The sequence below is a fragment of the Scyliorhinus torazame genome, chromosome 17 (genome assembly GCF_047496885.1).
Source record: "Scyliorhinus torazame isolate Kashiwa2021f chromosome 17, sScyTor2.1, whole genome shotgun sequence".
NCBI classification, from domain to species: domain Eukaryota; kingdom Metazoa; phylum Chordata; class Chondrichthyes; order Carcharhiniformes; family Scyliorhinidae; genus Scyliorhinus; species Scyliorhinus torazame.
In genome coordinates this window covers 114,205,197-114,228,852 of record NC_092723.1, presented here as the reverse complement: position 1 = coordinate 114,228,852, position 23,656 = coordinate 114,205,197, and the positions used below count along the sequence as shown (strand labels likewise).

General features: G+C 52.0%; 1 protein-coding gene across 1 annotated transcript in view; it reads left to right on the top strand.

The window, feature by feature from the left end:
* The first annotated feature begins 441 nt into the window (after nt 1-441).
* LOC140394082 (putative sodium-coupled neutral amino acid transporter 10) overlaps nt 442-23,656 on the top strand; it is a 108,332-nt gene continuing 85,117 nt past the window's right edge. The window contains exon 1 of the mRNA XM_072480915.1: nt 442-619. Within this exon, the coding sequence (XP_072337016.1) occupies nt 530-619 (90 nt within the window). The 5' untranslated portion in view covers nt 442-529. The remainder of the gene's footprint in view (nt 620-23,656) is intronic.

Below are 23,656 nucleotides of genomic sequence, written 5' to 3'. Positions count from 1 at the left end.
GTTACTGTGAAAAGCCCCTAGTCGACACATTCCGGCGCCTGTTCAGGGAGTCTGGTATGGGAATTGAACCGTGCTGCTGGCCTGCCTTGGTCTGCTTTAAAAGCCAGCGATTTAGCCCAGTGAGCTAAACCAGCCCACTTCAAAGGTACTTCACTGCCCGTAAGATTCTTTGAAATGTCCTGAAGTGTGGAAAATTGCCATAAACGTAGAAGTCTTTCCTTCTCGTAGTGGAGGAAAAAACCCTGGGGTCATTCAGAATTATTGGGTGCTACCATATACAGGTTCTGGATAGTGTGAGTCAGATGCCAATCAACCCTTCACTGCATATATTTATTTCTCTAGGTTGTCTATAATCCACAAGAATTAGGGAGGAGTTCAACACAAACATTTAAACAACCAGGAAACAATGTCAAACTGTGGGGAGTCCTGAGCAATGTCATGGAAAGTACATTTGATCTTCCTTTAAGCAGTGGAACAGTTGCTACCTGGCTATTTCTCAAAGTGTTACTGTTGAAAAGAGCACAGGGGAATGAATGTGAAGGAGCTGTGTTTAACGATCAATGTCGTGAACAGCTTTGTTGGAGTATCTCTGCTAGCACTACCATTCTGCTTTCAACAGGTAATTACTATTCAGATTAAAGCTTGATTCAAACAAGATCTGACAGGGTGATTAACTCCCGTCAGGAGAGCTGGGAGCAATATCTGTCCACCTCCACGGTCAGGAGGGAGTTTAAATTCAATTCACATCTTGACTGCAAGTTTACCTAACTCATTTACTTAACATCTTTTGTCCATTTTCTTTCTTCCTCTGTTGATTCTTGCTGGCTGGTATTTTAGTTAAACCTGGTTGTAGCAGCAATTTCAGACGTTGGTTTTTGAGAGTTTGGTTTTCTGTAAATCATGCATGAGGGGCGTCATTCTCCGCCCCCCCAGAGGGTCGGAGAATGGCCGTTGGCTGCCGTGAATCCCGCCCCCGCCGAAGTCTCCTAAGGGAGAAAAGTCGGCGGGGCGTTAATGGTGCCGCTGCCGCGGAGAATGTCACAGGTCTGCGCAAGGCAGCCGATTTTTTTATGCTCGTGCTGGGTTAACTCAGTCCAATTGAACACGGGGAACAATCATCTTCAGCTGGATGAGTCCTGTGCAGGTTATTACAAGGTCATTTTTCAGTTCCTAAAGAATATGGGATTGTCCTTGGGAGTGGAGTCTTTCTGAACATGGGGAAATTGAATCTGAATCACAATGGGCAGTTTGTTAAATAAAACAAAGTCTGAGAGTACATCAGATTTACAGCAGAGAATACAGAGTAAACCAGCAGTATCTGTAAATCCTTCATCCCTCGATCATATTCTTGCTGGACCAACTTGCCCCCTTTGCTCCTTCAATACTGGATTACTGCCCTTTTCCTGTTCCCTCCACTCAACCACCTAAGGTAAGTTTTTCAGTCAATATACACCATCCTTCCTTTGATCTTTTTGTGCATAGCCACTCTGCCTTACTGCCTCCCAACCTCCAATGGCCTGCTTAAAACCAACCTCTTTAACTGTACTTTCAATCCCCTCTCTATATCCGTTCCACTCGATCAGTAACATCCCCTCATCCTCCCCGTCCAAATGGAGGATGTTATAGAAATGAATGGCCTTGTTCATGCTATCAGTAAGATACATGCATCTAAATGCGAAAAGCTCAATAAATCCTAATAATGAATAACAGTTTTCCTAAATTGGCCTGTTACTTTAGATCCTTGGACTCTTTGGTTTAGTTGTGAAATGTATAAATGGGAGAAACTCTCTGTTTTTCTTTACAATCTGCTTTTTAAAGTGGCGACGTTCCAAAATGTTTAATTGGCTTCAAAGAAACTTCTGTTTGTTGCCACAACATTGGTATATTCATGGCTTCACTTGGTAATGCCCCTGATACGTTTTCTTTGGATAGAATGTGCCATCGAAAGTATGACTCTGGAAGGAATGAGACTATTTCCTTTCCACATTATTGAGAGGTGACCGGTTTCAATTCTGTTAAAAATGACACTTTGCTTAACGAAAATCCAGGTTCTCTCTGACTAACTGTCCGAGCAGTGCTTTTTTATTTCTCTCTAAAACCCATCTTTTAAAATTGTGTGAAAGCATGTTAATTGCAGATCTCTTAGAGTGAGGTTGGGGGGGGGTCCGTGCTGGGGTGGAGGTTGGGGGGGTCCGTGCTGAGGTGGAGGTTGGGGGGGGTCCGTGCTGGGGTGGAGGTTGGGGGGGGGTCCGTGCTGGGGTGGAGGTTGGGGGGGTCCGTGCCGTGCCGGGGTGGAGGTTGGGGGTTGGGGGGGGGTCCATGCTGGGGTGGAGGTTGGGGGGGGGTCCGTGCTGGGGTGGAGGTTGGGGGGGGTCCGTGCTGGGGTGGAGGTTGGGGGGGGGGTCCGTGCCGGGCTGGAGGTTGGGGGGGGTCCGTGCTGGGGTGGAGGTTGGGGGGGGGTCCGTGCCGTGCCGGGGTGGAGGTTGGGGGGGGGTCCGTGCTGGGGTGGAGGTTGGGGGGGGTCCGTGCTGGGGTGGAGGTTGGGGGGGGTCCGTGCTGGGGTGGAGGTTGGGGGGGGGTCCGTGCTGGGGTGGAGGTTGGGGGGGGTCCGTGCCGGGGTGGAGGTTGGGGGGGGGGGTCCGTGCCGAGGAGGGGGATGGGTGGGCAAGTGAGTTGGTCCACCAGGGGGGGGGTCCGTGCTGGGGTGGAGGTTGGGGGGGGGGGTCCGTGCTGGGGTGGAAGTTGGGGGGGGGGGTCCGTGCTGGGGTGGAGGTTGGGGGGGGTCCGTGCTGGGGTGGAAGTTGGGGGGGGTCCGTGCTGGGGTGGAGGTTGGGGGGGGGGTCCGTGCTGGGGTGGAGGTTGGGGGGGGGTCCGTGCTGGGGTGGTGGTTGGGGGGGGGGTCCGTGCTGGGGTGGAAGTTGGGGGGGGGTCCGTGCTGGGGTGGAGGTTGGGGGGGGGTCCGTGCTGGGGTGGAGGTTGGGGGGGGGGTCCGTGCCGGGGTGGAGGTTGGGGGGGGGGGGTCCGTGCCGAGGAGGGGGATGGGTGGGCAAGTGAGTTGGTCCACCAGGGGGGGGGTCCGTGCTGGGGTGGAGGTTGGGGGGGGATCCGTGCTGGGGTGGAAGTTGGGGGGGGGGGTCTGTGCTGGGGTGGTTGGGGGGGGGTCCATGCTGGGGTGGAAGTTGGGGGGGGTCTGTGCTGGGGTGGAGGTTGGGGGGGGGGGTCCGTGCTGGGGTGGAGGTTGGGGGGGGGTCCGTGCTGGGGTGGTGGTTGGGGGGGGGTCCGTGCTGGGGTGGAAGTTGGGGGGGGTCCGTGCTGGGGTGGAGGTTGGGGGGGGTCCGTGCTGGGGTGGAGGTTGGGGGGGGGTCCGTGCTGGGGTGGAGGTTGGGGGGGGGGGTCCGTGCCGGGGTGGAGGTTGGGGGGGGGGGGGGGTCCGTGCCGAGGAGGGGGATGGGTGGGCAAGTGAGTTGGTCCACCTGGCCAGGTGCCAGCCTCCAACAGTTGGACCCATGCGGTCCATGCCACCTGGCTGGGGGGAGGAGGGGATATGGGCAATGATGACATGTCGTCGTTCCCCTCCCCCCCACCAGGCCGTCATGTTTTCAGATCATCCAACGATGTTGGCCGCCGTAGTGGCAGCCGCTCATGTCTATGTTGCCCTGGATGAGGAGGAGGAGGAGGAGCGTGCCAGAGAGGCGGCGCAGGCTGACGCAGAGGGGCAGGCGGCAGCCGCCCAGGCTGGAGGGACACCTGACCGACAGGACGAGGAGGGGGAGGAGGACGTCGCGGCCCCACGGCAACGGAGGCACCCGAGGGCGCCCCGTGTGTACCGGCCCCGGCAGTCATACCAGGACCTCACGGACCGGGAATGCAGGAGGAGACTCCGGATGAGCCGGGAAACCGTGGCAGACATCTGCCACCTGCTGGCACACCTGTCACTGCGTGGCACTGGCGGGGGACACCCTCTCCCCGTGTCCGTCAAGGTTACGGTGGCCCTGAACTTTTATGCAACGGGGTCATTCCAGGCACCGAGTGGGGACCTGTCCGGCATATCGCAGACATCGGTGCATCCGGGCAGTGACAGATGCCCTATATGCCATGGCGCACCGCTACATCCGCTTCCCCGTGGACCGGGCCAGCCAAGATGCCCGGGCCGTGGGCTTCTCTGCCGTTGCCGGGTTCCCCATGGTCCAGGGCGCGATCGATGGGATGCACGTCGCCGTGCGGCCACCTGCAGATAACAGGGCCGTGTTCACCAATAGGAAGGGGACCTATTCGATGAACGTACAGGTGGTCTGCGACCACCGCATGATGATCCTGCACGTCTGCGCCCGTCACCCAGGCAGTGTACACGACTCATTCGTGTTGTCGCGGTCATCCATCCCCGGCATGTACGAGGGACGCCATCCCCGGCTGAGGGGCTGGTTGCTGGGCGACAGGGGCTACCCATTGCGATCGTGGCTGATGACGCCTATACGGAGGCCACGCAATGAGGCGGAGAACCGCTACAATGATGCCCATGTAGCGACGAGGGGAGTGATCGAGAGGTGCTTTGGCGTGCTGAAGATGCGTTTCAGGTGCCTGGACCTCTCTGGGGGCGCCCTTCAGTATCGGTCAGATAGGGTCGGCCGCATCATTGTGGTGTGCTGCGTCCTGCACAACATAGCCCAGCAGAGGGGCGATGTGCCGCAGGCAGAGGAGGGCGGAGTGGAGGAGCAGCAGGAAGAGGCCCATTCCTCCCCAGATGAGGGGGATGGGGGCAATGGTCAGGGCAGATGGGGTAGACACAGGCGGGTGGCTGTCCACCGTTACCGGCTGGCCCAGCGGGCACGGGACAGACTGATAGACGCCCGCTTCACTGACTAGATGGGCGTGGGAATCGGGTAGTATAGCCACAGACCGCACACCATGGCAACAGCCGACCACCCACACCCCCCACCCATCCACCCACCCAGCACCCTCACCCCCAACCCCACCCACCCACCCGCATGCACACCACCCCCCCCCATTGCCGATCCACCTGCGGCACAACGGGCCGGGCTCACACAGTTGCGGGTGGACGCGTGTCTATCGCAGGCCATGGAGGATGATGACAACCCGCCCTGCGATGAGCTCCTTGCTCTACATCGTTGGACTATGTCTGACCCATGGCCACAGTACCACCATCCACCCGGACCATCCCTGCATGCGGCTGTGACACTGCAGCGCACGGTCCCGTCCTCTGCCCGGGGGATGTTAATGGCGGCCCAGGGGGAAGGGGGCAGACTCACCTGGGGCTGAGGTAAGACCACCCCTCACATACACACTTGCGCTCAACGTACATGACACCCCCGCACACTTTGGACAGAGCACAAAGGCAGCTTCTGTAGGTGTAACATTGACTTTAATAACCAAAGGAGTTCATGCACGTGCCCTAGCCCCTCAAACTCATCTGTGCCCTGCACCCGTGCCAACTTACTCAGTGTCTAATTGTTTGGCCTTACGGGCCCTTTGACTACGTCTACGTGGTTCCCCAGACGGTACAGCAGAACTGGAGGTGGACTCCTGTGATTCCTGCCCTCTGACACTGGATCCCTTTGGCGGCCGTTTCCTGGGGCGTCCTGGCCTAGATGGGCCAGGCTGCGGCCCGGGCGACTGGGATGGCGAGCTGCCAGCCTGTCCTGCCCGTTGCTCACCCGATGCACCTGGGATGGAACGGGGGGAGTCCGAGGTGTCGCGGTGTACCGGGACCTCCCCTACAGAGGGAGCCGGGACGGACCACACCACCTCCTCCTCCCTCGGGGTGCCCGATGGCCCCCAGGCCTCTACATGGGTGGGGAATGCGAACGGACTGGCCATCCAACGCCCCCCCGACATCTGGCGCTGCCAGTCCTGGAGGCCCGTGCTGGTATCGACAGGGGTCTGCAGGTTTGCAGCCATGGAGCCCAGGGTGTTGGCAAACCCTGTCTGTGACAGTGCGACGCCGGCTCGCACATGGCCACTGGCGCCGATGCCCTCAGCGATGGCCTGAAGAGACTGGGCCATGGCCTGCTGAGACTGGGCCGTGGCCTGCAGAGACTGGGCTATGGCGTTGAGCGCCTCTGCAATCTGGCGCTGGCACTGGCTCATGGCCTCCTGTGAGAGGGCAGCCATTTCCTGGGCCACAGACGCCGCCTGCACGGAAGGCCCCAGGCCTCGCAAACCGTTCCCCATGTCTGACACCGTCGCACCCATTGCCTCCACCGCGGACGCCACCCGTGCGGTGTCAGCCTGGGTGGCACGCATGACCGGCACCACTCCCAGCTCCTGGACGCGGGTGGACTCCTCCACCTGCGACCGCAGCCGCCGCAAGCCACCCGTCACCCTCTTCGCTCGTCTCCGGGTCGGTGGTTGCATCGGATCTATGTGTGGGTGTGGTAACTGCAGGAACCCGGGATCCATCTGGGCGGCAGATGTTCGCTTGGGCTCGGCTGCCCTCCGACCGCCCGGTCCCTCTGCTGCTCCTACCTCCACCTGCTGTACCGGGACGGCTGTGTTGTGCGCACCAGTGAGTGTACCAGACGCCTCATCACTAAAGTGCCCAACCGTGGTGAGTGTTTCTGCGATGGTGGAGGGTGTTGGTGACAGCAGTGGCGTTGTGTCGTGCTCTTCGTCCCACTCTGAGTCCATGGCACTTTGGGGTGGGGGTTTGTCTCCACCCATCCACTCTGACTCACTGTCCGGTATTTCGTCTTCCTGGGTAGTGCTGTCCCGGGTAGAGGTGTCCTGGGTAGTGCTGTCCCGGGTAGGGGTGTCCTGGGTCGTGGTGTCCTGCGTAGTGGTGTCCTGGGTAGTGGTGTCCTGGGTAGTGGTGTCCTGGCTCGGATGTGACGGGGGCCTGTGTCTGCCCCCCTCATCGCTGGGTGGTCGCTCCCGCACGTGACGGGGGTGTCGTCTCCCTGTTGCTCCAGGTCTCTCCGTCTCCCATGGTGTGCGAGGGGCATCCTGCGGGCGTCGCATGCTGGAGGGTCCGGGTCTCTCCGTCTCCCGTGGTCTCCGAGGGGCATCCTGCGGGCCTCGCATGCTGCAGGTTGCGGGTTTCTCCGTCTCCCGTGGTCTCCGAGGGGCATCCTGCGGGCGTCGCATGCTGGAGGGTGCGGGTCTCTCCGTCTCCTGTGGTCTCCGAGGGGCATCCTGCGGGCGGTCTGCATCTGCGGGGATGGGTGCCTGGACATAGGGGAGGGTATATAGGGGATATAGGGGAGGGGGGATATGGGGACGGGCTGTCGGTGGCTCACTCGCTAGTACGCCCCCGACCTCTGCATCAGCAACCTCCCGGTCCTCAGGTCCGCCAGCCAGTTCCAGGGCCCTTTCCTCGTGTACGGTCAGTGGCCTCTCATCAGCGGGCCCTCCTCCAGTCCTCACATGCTCCCTATTGTTGTGTGCGTGCTTCTCCCTGGGGGGGGGGGGGGGCAGGGGTAAAAGGCAACAGTGTTAGGCAGGTATATGAATGCACGCCATCGGTCGCGCGTGCATTGCAGAGGTTAAGGTTAGGGCTGGATTCACTTGGGGATATGGGGGAGGGGGGATATGGGGGAGGGGGGATATGGGGGAGGGGGGGATATGGGGGAGGGGGGATATGGGGGAGGGGGGGATATGGGGGAGGGGGGATATGGGGGAGGGGGGATATGGGGTAGGGGGGATATGGGGGATGTGGGGGAGAGGGGATATGGGGGATATGGGGGAGGGGGGATATGGGGGAGGGGGGATATGGGGGAGGGGGGATATGGGGGAGGGGGATATGGGGGAGGGAGGGATATGGGGGAGGGGGGATATGGGGGAGGGGGTGTTTTGGGGGAGGGGGGGATATGGGGAGGGGGGATATGGGGGAGGGGGGATATGGGGGTTATGGGGGAGGGGGGATATGGGGGAGGGGGATATGGGGAGGGGGGGTATGGGGGAGGGGGGATATGGGGGAGGGGGATATGGGGAGGGGGGATATGGGGAGGGGGATATGGGGGGTGGGGAGGGGGGATATGGGGGAGGGGGGATCTGGGGGAGGGGGGATATGGGGGAGGCGGGGATATGGGGATATGGGGGAGGGGGGATATGGGGGAGGGGGGGATATGGGGGATATGGGGGAGGGGGGATATGGGGGAGGGGGGGATATGGGGGAGGGGGATATGGGGGAGGGGGGATATGGGGGATGTGGGGGAGAGGGGATATGGGGGATGGGGGATATGGGGGAGGGGGGATATGGGGGAGGGGGATATGGGGGAGGGGGATATGGGGGAGGGGGGGATATGGGGGAGGGGGTGTTTTGGGGGAGGGGGGATATGGGGAGGGGGGATATGGGGGAGGGGGGATATGGGGGTTATGGGGGAGGGGGGATATGGGGGAGGGGGGATATGGGGGAGGGGGGATATGGGGAGGGGGGTATGGGGGAGGGGGGATATGGGGGAGGGGGATATGGGGAGGGGGGATATGGGGAGGGGGATATGGGGGGTGGGGAGGGGGGATATGGGGAAGGGGGGGTTATGGGGGATGGGGGATATGGGTGAGGGGGGATATGGGGGAGGGGGGATATGGGGGAGGGGGGAATATGGGGGAGGGGGGAATATGGGGGAGGGGGGATATGGGGGAGGGGGGGATATGGGGGAGGGGGGATATGGGGAGGCTCACCCTGCCTGCTCTGACGAGGTTGTTCACCTTCTTGTGGCACTGGGTGCCTTTCCGTGGTGTCAGGGCCACAGCGGTGACGGCCTCTGCCACTTCCCTCCACAGACGCCGGCTGTGGCGTGGGGCAACTCTGCGGCCGTGCCCGGGATACAGGGCGTCCCTCCTCTGCTCCACCGCGTCCAGGAGCGCCTCCACATCGCGTGACTCGAACCTCGGGGCTGAGCGACGGCCAGCCATCCAGTCGGGTGTTGCGGTCGGGTGTTGCGGTCGGGTGGGGGGGAGCAGCGCGGCCTTATGAGCCGTCACGCCGTGCAGCGCGTATGAAGCTGCACGGCGTGAACCACTGCGCAAGCGCGGATCCCGTTACGTCGCTGCTAGCCCATTTCGGGCCGGAGACTATCGACCAATTTTTCCGACGTGACGCAAGTCGGATTTGCGCCGTTTTTTGCGCCGATCGGCGGACTTTCCGCCGATAACGGAGAATTTCGCCCGAGATCTTTCAGAGCAGTGTGAATTTTTGGCACTTTATTTGTCATATTTTCCATCAATCCAGAGTGACTATTTTGTACACACAATGTTCTGATGCTTTCCATCTTCAAATGAGAGCGATATGAATTGAAATAATCAGGGAGGTTCGTGATTCGCATATGAATATGAGAATAGGAGAACATAGACCATCAGCAAATAAACTAGTCAATTCTCCAGGAAACGTCAGTAACTGATGGTTCACTCCTGTACATCAAGTCAGTTGAGGAGCCCCCTGCCTGTCAGAAACTGGTTTGGTTGTTTAATGAACTAAGACCCGTGACAGAACTGTTGGCCACACAATATGCTTGATGGGCTGAATGGCCTATTTCCTCTAACTTAAATCAGAGGGATGATTGAATGTAATTTACTTGCGTTTTGTAAGTTCCGTCCTCAACTCAATAGCCACCCTGCCTCTCAGCTAATAAACAAATAGCTTCAGGGCCCAGCCTGCCCATTTTCTGGACTGACACTGCAGAGCTGTACTGAAGGAGTGTGCATCGTTGGTAGATGTCGTGCTTCAGATGGGATTTTAAACTCGATTGATAGTGTCAACTTCGCTAATTGTTCTTGCCCCAAATTTGGTATCATCACAAAATGTTGTCATAACCCCCACGAGGACCAAGGGGAAACCATAATTGATCTCTCTGTGGGACTCGTGGAGTACAAACCTCCCGGGTACGGGATCGAGGTCCCCCACCTGAAGCTTGTTATGGACTAAGATAAAAGTCAGCCCAAAGCAGGGCCTGGTGTGGTTAGTTCTCCCAGCAAAGACTGTACTGGGCGAGATATGATGCCTTAAGCAGAACTTTGTAAATAGCTAAATAAAACTATGTTCATTTATCGCCAGCTGCCTCTGAGTTACTACAGTTGTAATTTTAATTTGTATTCTAATATTCAAATCGTTTACATGAATAATAAGCCATTCAAAGAGCATCATGCTCTTTGAATAATTACGCTGTAGACGAAAAACAAGTTGCTTATTGTTAAAGTAAATAATTTGTGTCGTGTTTGACAGCCAACAAAGTATTGTTGAAACGGAGACTGTTTGGTGTATGCTAATTTTACCTGCATAACAAAGCCATCAGATGAATAACTAAGGCTGGGTTATTCCACCCCGCCCGCCGCAAGATTGCCATGGGCGGGACGCGAACCATGTAAAGGTCCATTGACATCAGGTAGGAATTTCTGGTCGCCGGGCAGACCCGGCCAGAGGCACCCGCCCTACGTTTTGCTGGTGCTTATTGAGGGATCATTCTTGGACAAGGTGCCTTCTTTGAGATCATTTACAGCTCCCCAAGAGAGTAAAGTGGGCCTTGGTTTAGTAAGATTAACAAAATACAGGAAAGCATTAATAAACAGCTAAAATGGGCATTCAATTGTTGAATGAGTTTCAATATAGGTAAGTGGGAGGTAGTATTCCTAATTCCAATTCTCTTCCCACATCTAGTGAAGCACGAAGGCAGACTTTCCATCTGTTTTAATAGCTAGTTATTCCTGGAGTAGATCGCTCTGTCGCCAATGAAGCAGCATATTCTTGGTTCACATAAAAGGAAACAAATCAAAAAGCTGATAAATTATGTTAATTTGTGTGGAATTATATTTAGATCACACTTAGAGTGCAAAGAACAATTCTGATTTCTGTATTATAAAAAAATATCGAGGCCCTGCAGAAGGTGAAAAGAAAATGATCAGAGTTCTGTCACAAGTGAGATTGTTACACCTGTCAGGTAAAATTCAACAGGTTGGGTCTCTTCATCGAGAAAAGAAATGTTCTGATGGAGGTCCTTTCAGATGATGAAACGGTTTGATAGAGTGGATGTTTCCACTTGCAGTTGAGATCAGAACTAGGGACCATGAATGTAAGATAGTCACTAAAAAACCTATTTGGGAATTCAGGAGAAACGGCTTTATCCAGAGAATGGCAAAAATGTAGAACTCGCTGCCATAGGGAGTCGTTGAGGTGAATAGATGTATTTAATGAGAAGCCAGGGTAGCACAAGAGGGGGAAAGCAAAAGGAGACCATGTTGATGGTATTAGGTGAAGTAGGGTGATAAGAGGTTTGTGTGAAACGTAAGCAGTGGCATAAACCATTTCGGCTGAATGGCTTGTTTCTAAGCTTTAAATATTATACCTTTCTAAGCAGTTGTTTAAAATGCATGCTATTTCAGGCTGATGGCATTGAGGTTTGAGTGAATCCAGTAATCCTACTCTCAGGTAAGCCCTGTAGGCATTGTAAAAAAAATGGCACTTCACCCTTAACCTCCCTCTTATGTTGAAGACCTTGCTTTGCTTCCACCTCCAGTAAGTTACAACTGAAAGGTATTTTTTGAGTTTAGAGGGTGCACAGAAAAGTTTCACTAACAGGGCACACACAGTGTGACCTTCTTCAGCGATCACTCACCAATGAGTCTGATTGTCCACCTTAGAAACTCCGTGCCACTGATCACGGTTTCTGTGAGTTTTTGCGTGGCTGATTAGCCTAATCCTAGTGTCATAATATACATCTATGTATATAATGGAGTGCAGGCAGGCAGTGATTGACATACAGGATGACCAGTAAGCACACAGAACAGAGCAGCCAACCACCAGACAGGACACGGCCACTATAAAGCCAGAGGGCACCAGTTTTCCCGCTCTCTCAGGACCCAGCCTCTGGGACAGTCAGAGTTAGTGAGCTGGCCAGTGCAAACACCATGTGGTAGCTAGTAAGTCAGGTTAGGCTAGTATCAGGTCTCCAGTCAAGTCAGCATAGTGTCAACCCACAGTTGAACATGTATAATAGTTTAGATGTTAAATAAAATCGTGTTGCACCTTATCAAGTGTTGGAGGTCTGTCTCTCGCTACACTGTATCGACCCAGCCTACCCAACACAGCACCTAGAGCTGCTTCAATCACTCAGTTGGCAGGGATTTCGGGAGGTGGAATCGATCTTTGGACTCGGGATCGCTGGCGTTCCTTTCTCAGGTTTCTTTTCCGGGCCACGTCTTGCCACCGGTTGTCCTCGAAGATTTGTGTCCCTTCAATCACGAGGTTCATCCACGTAGGCCTCCTCTGAGCAAGGGTCTCCCAGGTTTTGACATCTATGTTGCATTTCTTGAGGTAAGCCTTCAGGGTGTCTTTGAAGGGCTTCCTCTGTCCTCCTCTTGTTCAAAGAACAAAGAACAAAGAAATTTACAGCACAGGAGGCCCTTCGGCCCTCCCAGCCTGCGCCGATCCAGATCGTTTATCTAAACCTGTCACCTATTTTCCAAGGATCTACTTCCCTCTGTTCCCCGCCCATTCATATATCTGTCTAGATGCATCTTATATGATGCTATTGTGCCCGCCTCTACCACCTCCGCTGGCAAAGCGTTCCAGGCACCCACCACCCTCTGCGTAAAAAACTTTCCACCCACATCTCCCTTAAACTTTCCCCCTCTCACCTTGAAATCGTGACCCCTTGTAATTGACACCCCCACTCTTGGAAAAAGCTTGTTGCTATCCACCCTGTCTATACCTCTCATAATTTTGTAGACCTCAATCAGGTCCCCCCTCAACCTCCATCTTTCCAACGAAAACAATCCTAATCTACTCAACCTTTCTTCATAGCTAGCAACCTCCATGCCAGGCAACATCCTGGTGAACCTCCTCTGCACCCTCTCTAAAGCAGCCACATCCTTCTGGTAATGTGGCGACCAGAACTGCACGCAGTATTCCAAATGTGGCCTAACCAAAGTCCTATACAACTGTAACATGACCTGCCGACTCTTGTACTCAATACCCCGTCCGATGAAGGCAAGCATGCTGTATGCATTCTTGAACACTCTATCGACCTGCGTTGCCACTTTCAGGGTACAATGGACCTGAACTCCCAGATCTCTCTGTACATCAATTTTCCCCAGGACTCTTCCATTGACCGTATAGTCTGCTCTTGAATTAGATCTTCCAAAATGCATCACCTCGCATTTTCCTGGATTGAACTCCATCTGTCATTTCTCTGCCCAACTCTCCAATCTATTTATATTTTGCTGTATTCTCTGACAGTCCTCCTCGCTATCTGCAACTCCACCAATCTTAGTATCATCTGCAAACTTGCTAATCAGACCACCTATACCTTCGTCCAGATCATTTATGTTTATCACAAACAACAGTGGTCCGAGCACGGATCCCTGTGGAATACCACTAGTCACATTTCTCCATTTTGAGACACTCCCTTCCACCACTACTCTCTGTCTCCTGTTGCCCAGCCAGTTCTTTATCCGTCTAGCTAGTACACCCTGAACCCCATACGACTTCGCTTTTTCCATCAACCTGCCATGAGAAACTTTATCAAATGCCTTACTGAAGTCCATGTATGTGACATCTACAGCCTTTCCCTCATCAATTAACTTTGTCACTTCCTCAAAGAATTCTATTAGGTTTGTAAGACATGACCTTCCCTGCACAAAACCATGCTGCCTATCACTGATAAGTCTATTTTCTTCCAAATGTGAATAGATCCTATCCTTCAGTATCTTCTCCAACAGTTTGCCTACCACTGACGTCAAGCTCACAAGTCTATAATTCCCTGGATTACCCCTGCTACCCTTCTTAAACAAAGGGACAGCATTAGCAATTCTCCAGTCTTCCAGGACCTCACCCGTGCTCAAGGATGCTGCAAAGATATCTGTTAAGGCCCCAGCTATTTCTTCCCTCGCTTCCCTCAGTAACCTGGGATAGATCCCATCCAGACCTGGGGACTTGTCCACCTTAATGCCTTTTAGAATACCCAAAACTTCCCCCTTCCTTATGCCGACTTGACCTAGAGTATTTAAACATCCATCCTTAGCCTCAACATCCGTCATGTCCCTCTCCTTGGTGAATACCGATGCAAAGTACTCATTAAGAATCTCACCCATTTCCTCTGACTCCACGTATAAATTCCGTCTTTTGTCTTTAAGTGGGCCAATCCTTTCTCCAATTACCCTCTTGCTCCTTATATACGAATAAAAGGCTTTGGGATTTTCCTTAACCTTGTTAGCCAAAGATATTTCATGATTGGGCAGCACGGTAGCCTTGTGGATAGCACAATTGCTTCACAGCTCCAGGGTCCCAGGTTCGATTCCGGCTTGGGTCACTGTCTGTGCGGTGTCTGCACATCCTCCCCGTGTGTGCGTGGGTTTCCTCCGGGTGCTCCGGTTTCCTCCCACAGTCCAAAGATGTGCAGGTTAGGTGGATTGGCCATGATAAATTACCCTTGGTGTACAGAATTGCCATTAGTGTTGGGTGGGGTTACTGGGTTATGGGGATAGGGTAGAGGTGTGGACCTCGGATAGGGTGCTCTTTCCAAGAGCCGGTGCAGACTCGAAGGGCCGAATGGCCTCCTTCTGCACTGTAAATTCTATGAAATCTATGACCCCTTTTAGCCCTCTTTATTGCGCGTTTGAGATTTGTCCTACTTTCTCGATATTCCTCCAAAGCTTCATCAGATTTAAGTCGCCTAGATCTTCCTTGAACTGGGCAGAGAAGATTTGCTTTGGCAGTCAGGACTCTGACATTCTGAGCATGTGGCCAGCCCAGCGAAGTTGGATGAAAAGGTGGCCCAAATTTACATCTAAGAACATGGGCATACTGACTTTTGTCACGTTCTGTGACACTCACTCTAAGAGATCTGCAATTAACATGCTTTCACACAATTTTAAAAGATGGGTTTTAGAGAGAAATAAAAAAGCACTGCTCGGACAGTTAGTCAGAGAGAACCTGGATTTTCGTTAAGCAAAGTGTCATTTTTAACAGAATTGAAACCGGTCACCTCTCAATAATGTGGAAAGGAAATAGTCTCATTCCTTCCAGAGTCATACTTTCGACGGCACATTCTATCCAAAGAAAACGTATCAGGGGCATTACCAAGTGAAGCCATGAATATACCAATGTTGTGGCAACAAACAGAAGTTTCTTTGAAGCCAATTAAACATTTTGGAATATCGCCACTTTAAAAAGCAGTTTGTAAAGAAAAACAGAGTGTTTCTCCCATTTATACATTTCACAACTAAACTAAAGAGTCCAAGGATCTAAAGTAACAGGCCAATTTAGGAAAACTGTTATTCATTATTAGGATTTATTGAGCTTTTCGCATTTAGATGCATGTATCTTACTGATAGCATGAACAAGGCCATTCATTTCTATAACATCCTCCATGTAGGACGGGAAGGATGAGGGGATGTTACTGATCGAGTGGAACGGATATAGAGAGGGGATTGAAAGTACAGTTAAAGAGGTTGGTTTTAAGCAGGCCATTGGAGGTTGGGAGGCAGTAAGGCAGAGTGGCTATGCACAAAAAGATCAAAGGAAAGATGGTGTATATTGACTGAAAAACTTACCTTAGGTGGTTGAGTGGAGGGAACAGGAAAAGGGCAGTAATCCAGTATTGAAGGAGCAAAGGGGGCAAGTTGGTCCAGCAAGAATATGATCGAGGGATGAAGGATTTACAGATACTGCTGGTTTACTCTGTATTCTCTGCTGTAAATCTGATGTACTCTCAGACTTCGTTTTATTTAACAAACTGCCCATTGTGATTCAGATTCAATTTCCCCATGTTCAGAAAGACTCCACTCCCAAGGACAATCCCATATTCTTTAGGAACTGAAAAATAACCTTGTAATAACCTGCACAGGACTCATCCAGCTGAAGATGATTGTTCCCCGTGTTCAATTGGACTGAGTTAACCCAGCACGAGCATAAAAGGCAGGCAGCTGTAGAGCCAGCTAAAAAGGAATGAGGACCCGGTGAAAGGGAACCGGGCCCTGTGCGTGTATGATGCTGTTGCTGAAATAAAGGACTTTTAAGAAGCTCGTTGGACTCCCCTGGCTTTATCACAGACCTAATTCACAAAGCACACAATTTTAAACAAAAATAGAAAATACTGGACAATATCAGCAGGTCTGACAGCATCTGTGAAGAGAAAAGGAGGCTACAGTTTCATGTCTGGATGACTCTTTGTCAAAGCGGATAGTCATCCAGACTCGAAACGTTAGCCCCTTTTTCTCTTCATAGATGGTGTCAGACCTGCTGAGATTGTCCAGTATTTTCTGTTTTTGTTTCAGATTCCAGCATGGGTGGTAATTTGCTTTTATCACACAATTTTAAACCTACTCTTGAATGAAATGAGACATACATAAGAACAAGCTTCAGAAATGTGCTCCATATATAATGTACAGAAAGGTGGCAGTGACACTAGCTGGAACGCCTCCCAACTCAAACAGCACATATCAGTATCAGAAAAAAGTTCAATTACCTTACAAAAGCAGGGAAGATAAAACATTGACAACTGTCCTGTTTTCCCTTAGGCGCTGTGAACACCACCGTGCTCTAAAATGAATAATTGCACATGTCACATCCACACTTCATTGTGCTTAAGGAGGACAATGCTCACTGCAAACACTGTACCCTTGCCATTGCCTCAAACTTTCAATCCCTGTCAATGTCTCAGGTGAGCTTTGGGGGACCGGAGTATTTTGGAGCAGCTTCAGCAGCAGGACAGAGTATACATAGATCATAGAATTTACAGTGCAGAAAGAGGCCATTCGGCTCATCGAGTCTGCACCGGCTCTTGGAAAGAGCACCCTGTCCAAGCCCACACCCCCACCCTAACCCCATAACCCAGTAACCCCACCCAACACTAAGGGCAATTTTGGACACTAAGGGCAATTTATCATGGCCAATCCACCTAACCTGCACATCTTTGGACTGTGGGAGGAAACCGGAGCACCCGGAGGAAACCCATGAGGAGAACGTGCAGACTCCGCACAGACAGTGATCCAAGCCGGGAATCGAACCTGGGACCCTGGAGCTGTGAAACAAATGTGCTAACCATTGTGCTACCGTGCTGCCCATTTCAGTATGCCCATGTATACAGACAGAGTGCAGCAAGTCCAGAGAGAGCTTTCTCATTCAGAGCATGGATTTTATATTTTTATATTAGAGAATGATGATAGGGATTGTGGATGAAACAAACATGGTGCAGAGCAGGATACAAGCGGCAGGAGGTTTGGACAAGTTGGTGTTTATGGAGGGTGGAGGATGGGAAACAACGAGGAAGGTTTATGGATAGACAAGTCTGATGCCTACAAGAATATGGCTAAGTTGATCAGTGGGCCCCATTCGCGGGCCAGATCCCATCGGAGGCCACCCCGGTGAAGGAGCCCCCCCAACCCCCCCCCCTCCCCCCCCCCACCCACCTAGCGTTCCCGCAGAGTTCTCGCCGGCAGCGACCAGGGGTGGACGGCACCAGCGGGAACCTGTCATGTCGTAGTGGCTGCTCGGCCCATCCGGGCCGGAGAATCGCCGCTCGCCGGTTCTCCGAGCGGTCCGGTGCGAATCGCGCGCCGCTGGTTTCCGGGGGGGTGGGAGAATCGCGTCCGGGGGTCGGGGTGGCATGGCGCGATTCACACGGTGCCCCAGCGATTCTCCCACCCGGCGTGGGAGGGGGGAGAATAGCGCCCAACATTCTGGCGGTGTGCACAGGAGAAACATGCCATTCTGCAAAGAGGGAAGCTTTTCACTGATGAAACCCACTGTCAGCTGGCAGTGGTGCAGCGAAGGGCAGGCTATAAAAGAGCCTCTGTATGAAGGCTAGAACTTACCTGTCCAACTTCGTTGCCATTAACATAAGACTTATTAAGAACACAAAGGTGACACCGATGTTTTTTCAAATTTAGATTTCACTTCACTTTTTCACTTTATTTAGACTTTCAGCAGGCCTTCGACAAGGTCTCACATAGCAGATTACTGTGTAAAGTTAAAGTGCATGGAATTGCAGGTGGTATCTTGAGATGGATAAAAAGCTGGTTCGCAGATTGGAACCAAAGAGTTGGAATAAATGGGCCTTTTTCTGATTGGCTGGCAGTGGGGGATCACAGCGATCAGTGCTGGGACCCCAGCTGTTCACATTATATATTAATGAGTTGGACGAGGGAATTAAGTGTATTGTCTCCAAATTTGCAGATGATACAAAGTTGGGTGGAAGGTGAGCTTTGAGGAGGATGCAGAGATGCTTCAGTGTGATTTGGACAGGCTGAGTGAGTGGGTATATGCTGGCAGATGTAGTATAATGTGGATAAATGTGAGGTTATTCGCTTTGGCAGCCAAAATAGGAAGGCAGATTATTATTTGAATGGGTGTAAATTGAGAGAGGTGGAAAGCGAGACATTGGTGTCCTCATGGCTGAGCAAGTGCTGCTCAACCTTGTTAGGGGGGGGATGCCAAGTGTGGTGCCGGCGAATCAGCTGGCGAGCCTTCATTTGCGGCGAGAAGCCTGTGAGGCCTCGTTAAATGGACCAATTAACATTGAATAGCGTTGCCGGCCTCGCTGGGCCGAGCCTCAGGAAGCTCACAGCAATTGTTGCTCACTATAACACTTAGAAACCTTTCCGGAGAATCGTGTCCCATGTTTTATAGTCTGAATCCTGAACTAACAGGGTTTTATGGAATCCACATGAATATGAAGCATGGGACGCGATTCCCCAGAAAGATTTCTAAGTGTTGTAGCAAGCAGGAATTACCACGAGATTCCCGAATGATCAGGATCAAGATTAGGGCAGCACGGTGCCACATGTTAGCACTGCTGCCTCACAACTCCAGGGACCCGGGTTCAATTCCGACCTTGTCCATGTGGAGTTTACACTTTCCCCCCATGTCTGCGTGGGTTTTCCTCCGGCTGCTCCGATTTCCTCCCACAGTCCAAGGCATTGGTGAGACCACGCCTGAAGTATTGTGCACAGTTTTGGTCCCCTTATCTGAGGAAAGATGTAGTGGCATTGGAGGCAGTTCAGAGGAGGTTCACTAGGTTGATTCCAGAGATGAGGGGTTTGTCGTTATGAAGAGAGATGGAGCAAGTTAGGCCTATACTCTCTCAAGTTTAGAAGAATGAGAGCAGATCAAATTGAGATAATAATAATAACAAGATGATAAAAGGTATGGATAAAGTAGACGTGGAGCAGATGCTTCCTCTTACGGGGCATTCTAGCCTTAACATTAGAGATAGCAAATTTAAAACAGATTTGAGGAGAAACTATTTCTCCCGGAGGGTTGTGAATTTGTGGAATTTGCTACCCCAGAGTGCGGTGGATGCTGGGACAAATTTAAGGAGGTGTTAGACGGATTCGCAATTGTAATGAGTCGAAGGGTTATGGAGAACGGGCAGGGCGGTGGAGTTGAGGCCAGGGTGCGGTCAGCCTTGATTTTTTTTTTAAATTAAGGGGCAATTTAGCATGGCCAATCCACCTATACCGCACATTTTTTGGGTTGTGGAGGTGAGACCCACGCAGACACGGGGAGAGTGTGCAGGCTCCAAACAGACAGTGGCCCGGAGCTGGGATCGAGTCGGGGTCATCGGCTCCATGGGGCGGCAGTGCTAGCCGCTGCGCCACCGTGCCGCCCTGAGATCAGCCATGATTGAATGACGAAGTAGACTCGATGGGCCAAATGCTCTAATTCTGCTCCTATATCTCATGAACCTTCGTGCAGGTTAGGTGGATTGGATATTCTAAATTGTCCCTCAGTGTAGGGTAACGGGGGAATGGGCCCGGGTGGGGTGCTCTTTCAGAGGACTTTCAGAAGATTCTATGATGACATGGGCGTTGTGTTTGGAGTATGCAGGTGTCTTTATTCATGAGAGATCTTTATTGAAATAACATTTAAGCACAGCCATTGTACTGAATTAGCTTCAAAGAGTCAGACTGGAATGTTCAGTTAACAACTGGTCTAACTCGCCCTGCCACACTGAAGATACTTGTTTTGCTCCACCTGTTAAACTGTTTGTTATTGTTGCACACGGTGAAAGATCCCCAAATTTGGGGAAATTATCTTGAAAAGTAGTCGACTGGTTCAGAAACCAAGTTGAGAGAACTGACGGATTTGGTGAGGTAAAGCTGACGTTGGAATGAACTTCTGCGCTAATTCTCCAACTGGGCTGGTTCAAGGCGTCCAGGTCTGGATCGGGTGCGGCTGCTGCTCTGAGTGCTGCCACGCCAGTTGATCCTTCCCAAGTGGGAAAACTAGAGGTCAAAGTTCATAGTGCAAGATAGCACCAAGGCTGAAATGAGGGAAGGAAGAAAGTAGTCAGCAACCCAACTGTGACAGGCAGGGATTTGCTCAGATTCCAATTCACTCACGGGATGGAATTTTATGACCTCTCCCAGGGCATGTTTCGGAAGCAGGGAAGACATTTCATTGGATATGATGGTGGTGTGCCTCGTCCAGCCTTGGTCAGAATTAAGTCAGGGCGGGAAGGCCCGTGGTTGGACTTCCTGCCCCACCACCAATTGAGGCCATTAAATGGGCAATTAAGGGTCCTTAAGAGCCTCATCTTGTCACCGCTGACATTAACTCAGCGGCCGTCAGGCCTGTCGACATGTCGTGTGCACAACAGGTAAAATTGCGGCCAACTTGGCATCTCGGAGGGGGGCTGGAAAGGCAGTGGCTCGATCCATGATCCCTTGCTGCTATCCCTCCGAGAGCCCTCTCCCCATGACCTCTAACCTGTGAAATCCCTCCCACTATTACTTACATATGGCCTGTTTGCCACTATTCGACCCTGGGCCTCCAGTAGGTGTCATTCCGGCAGCAGCCACTGCCTCCCAAACTGCGCTGCTGTTTAAAAGAGCTGGTGGCCTCTGATTGGCCAGCAGCTCTCTGTAGCTGGGGCTTCTACTCCCAAGGTCCTTGATCCCAGGAGAGGCCTGCTACAGCTATCTAAGTTCCTGAGTGACACTTATTTCCAGCGGGCCTTCCTGGAGGAGCCCACGGGTGTCTCTCATCAGCTCTCTGCAGCCAGCAGATGAGAACAATGATGCCTCCATAAAATCCACCTCATGATTATCTAAGACGTTGCATTAATACAGCACCTATCAGAACCTCAGGACATCCCAAAGCGCTTCCTAAATAATGAATGATTTGAGGAGTGTAGCCACTGTCACAATGTAAGGAAATTGTTACATATAAGAAATGTATAAGACTGTTATATTTTGGAGCAAAATGGAAGAGTGAAGAGTTTTCGAGACATGGGGTGCGATCTAACGGAAAGGTTTCTGGGCACGATTTAACTAAATGGGAACAAAGTCCCATATTGAGCACATTTAGCCGTGTGTGTCCTGGCACTCGCAGCGGGTACATGTGGCCGAGGCCGCACATAGCCCCCGTTTTCGGCACTGAGGAGCTCTCCTTGCCAGAACTCCTCAGTGTAGCGAGAGATCAGGATGCCATTTTTAAATGGCATCCTGATTTCTAGAGCCCCCGCGCAACCCCCAATTCCCCCCACCCAAGCCCCAACTCACCATTAGGAGGACCCGTTTCCCCCCCACACCCACTAACACCCGCTCAGGGCACCTCTGCCCTGATCAATGCCATGTGAAAAATGCCAGTTTAGAATCTTGGTAGTGCCAACCTGATATCCTGGCAGTGCCACCCAGGCACCTTGGCTGTGCCAGGCTGGCACAGGTGAAGGTGCCAGGCTGGCATTGCCAAGGTTCCCCAGTGGTGCCAGTAGTGTCAGGATGCCACCCTGCCCAATGGGCATGCATCTGGAGCCTCCGATCGCCTGGGAGACCCGGACAAGGGGCTGTTCCATCTGGTCCCCGTTTGTGGAGACAATAATGAACGGCGCTTGCCCGAGGTCTCCGGTCCCAATGCCTCGGGTGCTTCTGGGAACTGCAAATTAGAGTGAGTCCAGCACAGTAAGCAGTGCTGCCTCACGGCGCCAGAGACCCGGGTTCGATTTCAGCCTCGGGTGACTGTGTGGAGTTTGCACATTCTTCCCGTGCCTATGTAGGTTTCCTCCGGGTGCTCCGGTTTTCCTCCCACAGTCCAAGAATGTGCAGGTTAGGTGGATTGGCCATAGGTGGGGTTACGGGGATAGGGTGGGAGTTTGGGCCTATGTAGGGTACTCTTTCAGAGAGTCAGTGTAGAATCTATGGGCCGAATGGTCTCCTTTTGCACTGTAGGGATTTTATGATTCTATGAATCCGGCTCTGGTTAACCTGGGAAATGGTAACCTACATATGTGCCCTGGTGCAACAAGGTCGGGCACCATGCCAATCCACAGGCCCTGATACTGGCTCTTACTGCGGCTCTGACGTTTGATGCAACCAGCTCTTTCCAGGATAAAGCAGGCGACCTCTGTGGAATCTCAGAGTCAGCCACACACAGTCACGTCAGGGCTGTCATTGATACCATCTTTACACGGGTTTGGAGGAGAGCAACTTAGTCTCCCGTTAGATGCAGATGCAGAGAGTGTAAAGGCACCCCTAGGTAGCAAGGACCATGACATGATTGAATTTTACATCCAATTTGAAAGGGAGAAGAATGGGTCTAAGACAAGCATTTTAAACTTAAATAAGGGCAACTACGTGAGTATGAAAGTTGAGTTGGCTGAAGTGATCTGGATTACGAGGCTAAGAGGCAGATCAATAGAGCAGCAGTGGCAGAATTTTAAGCGGATATTTCAGAATACGCAGTAGAAATATATTCCTACTATCCGTGGTTAACTGAAGAAGTTAGGGAAAGCATCATACTTAAGGAAAAGCACATAATTATGTACAGATGAGTGGCAGGTCAGATGAGTGACAGGTCAGATGAGTGGCAGGTCAGATGAGTGACAGGTCAGATGAGTGGCAGGTCAGGTGGTTGGTCAGAATATAAAGAACAGTAGAGAATGACTAAAAAGGTTAATTCGGAGAAAGAGATTCGGGTATAAGGTGCAGCTAACTCAGAATGTAAAAATTGATCGCAAGTGCTCCTACAGCTATTTGAAATGGAAAAGATTAAGTAAAATGAGTGTTGGTCCTTTAGAGATTGAGAATGGGAGTTAAAACACTACTGATGTTAAATATGAGGGTATCCCAAATCCCAGAAGGGTAACTTGGAACTCTGGTTCTTAGTGGTGTATATTTTCAATTTGGTACAGTGTGAGAAAAGATAGGCAAACCAGGGAGGAATAGTCCAGTCATTTTGTGATCAAATAATACAGAATATTTATTAACTTAAAAGAAAAAAACACATGACAAGAAGGACTGTTATACATTACAACAATGCAGTTAACTACACTGATGGCTATACAGACGCAGTGTCTCATAAAGTTACCCCTTCATTCCCAGCTTCCTCCATTTCCTTTTTCCCAAGCAACATCCAGTATTATATAACTCGATGGGCTAAATCCAGCAGATAACTACCACGCACAGGTTATTTGTCCACATTTGGGAAGAACAGTCTTCAGTTCAGCGAAGGTGTATCCTTCTATGTCCATATTTTGAGTTTTAACCAGCTACCCATTTGGCAACAACTTGTTTTCAGGGGAGACTGTTCTCTTCAGCTGGGTGTGGCTGTGATGGTAGCTGTTGCCACTGTGTGCTTTTCTCCAGTTATTGTGCTATGGATATATCATTCTTTCCCTTTGATATTACCCACCCTGTGGACCCAGATTTCAAAATATTAATACCAATTCCCTTATGAGTGGCACGGTAGCTCAGTGGTTAGCACTGT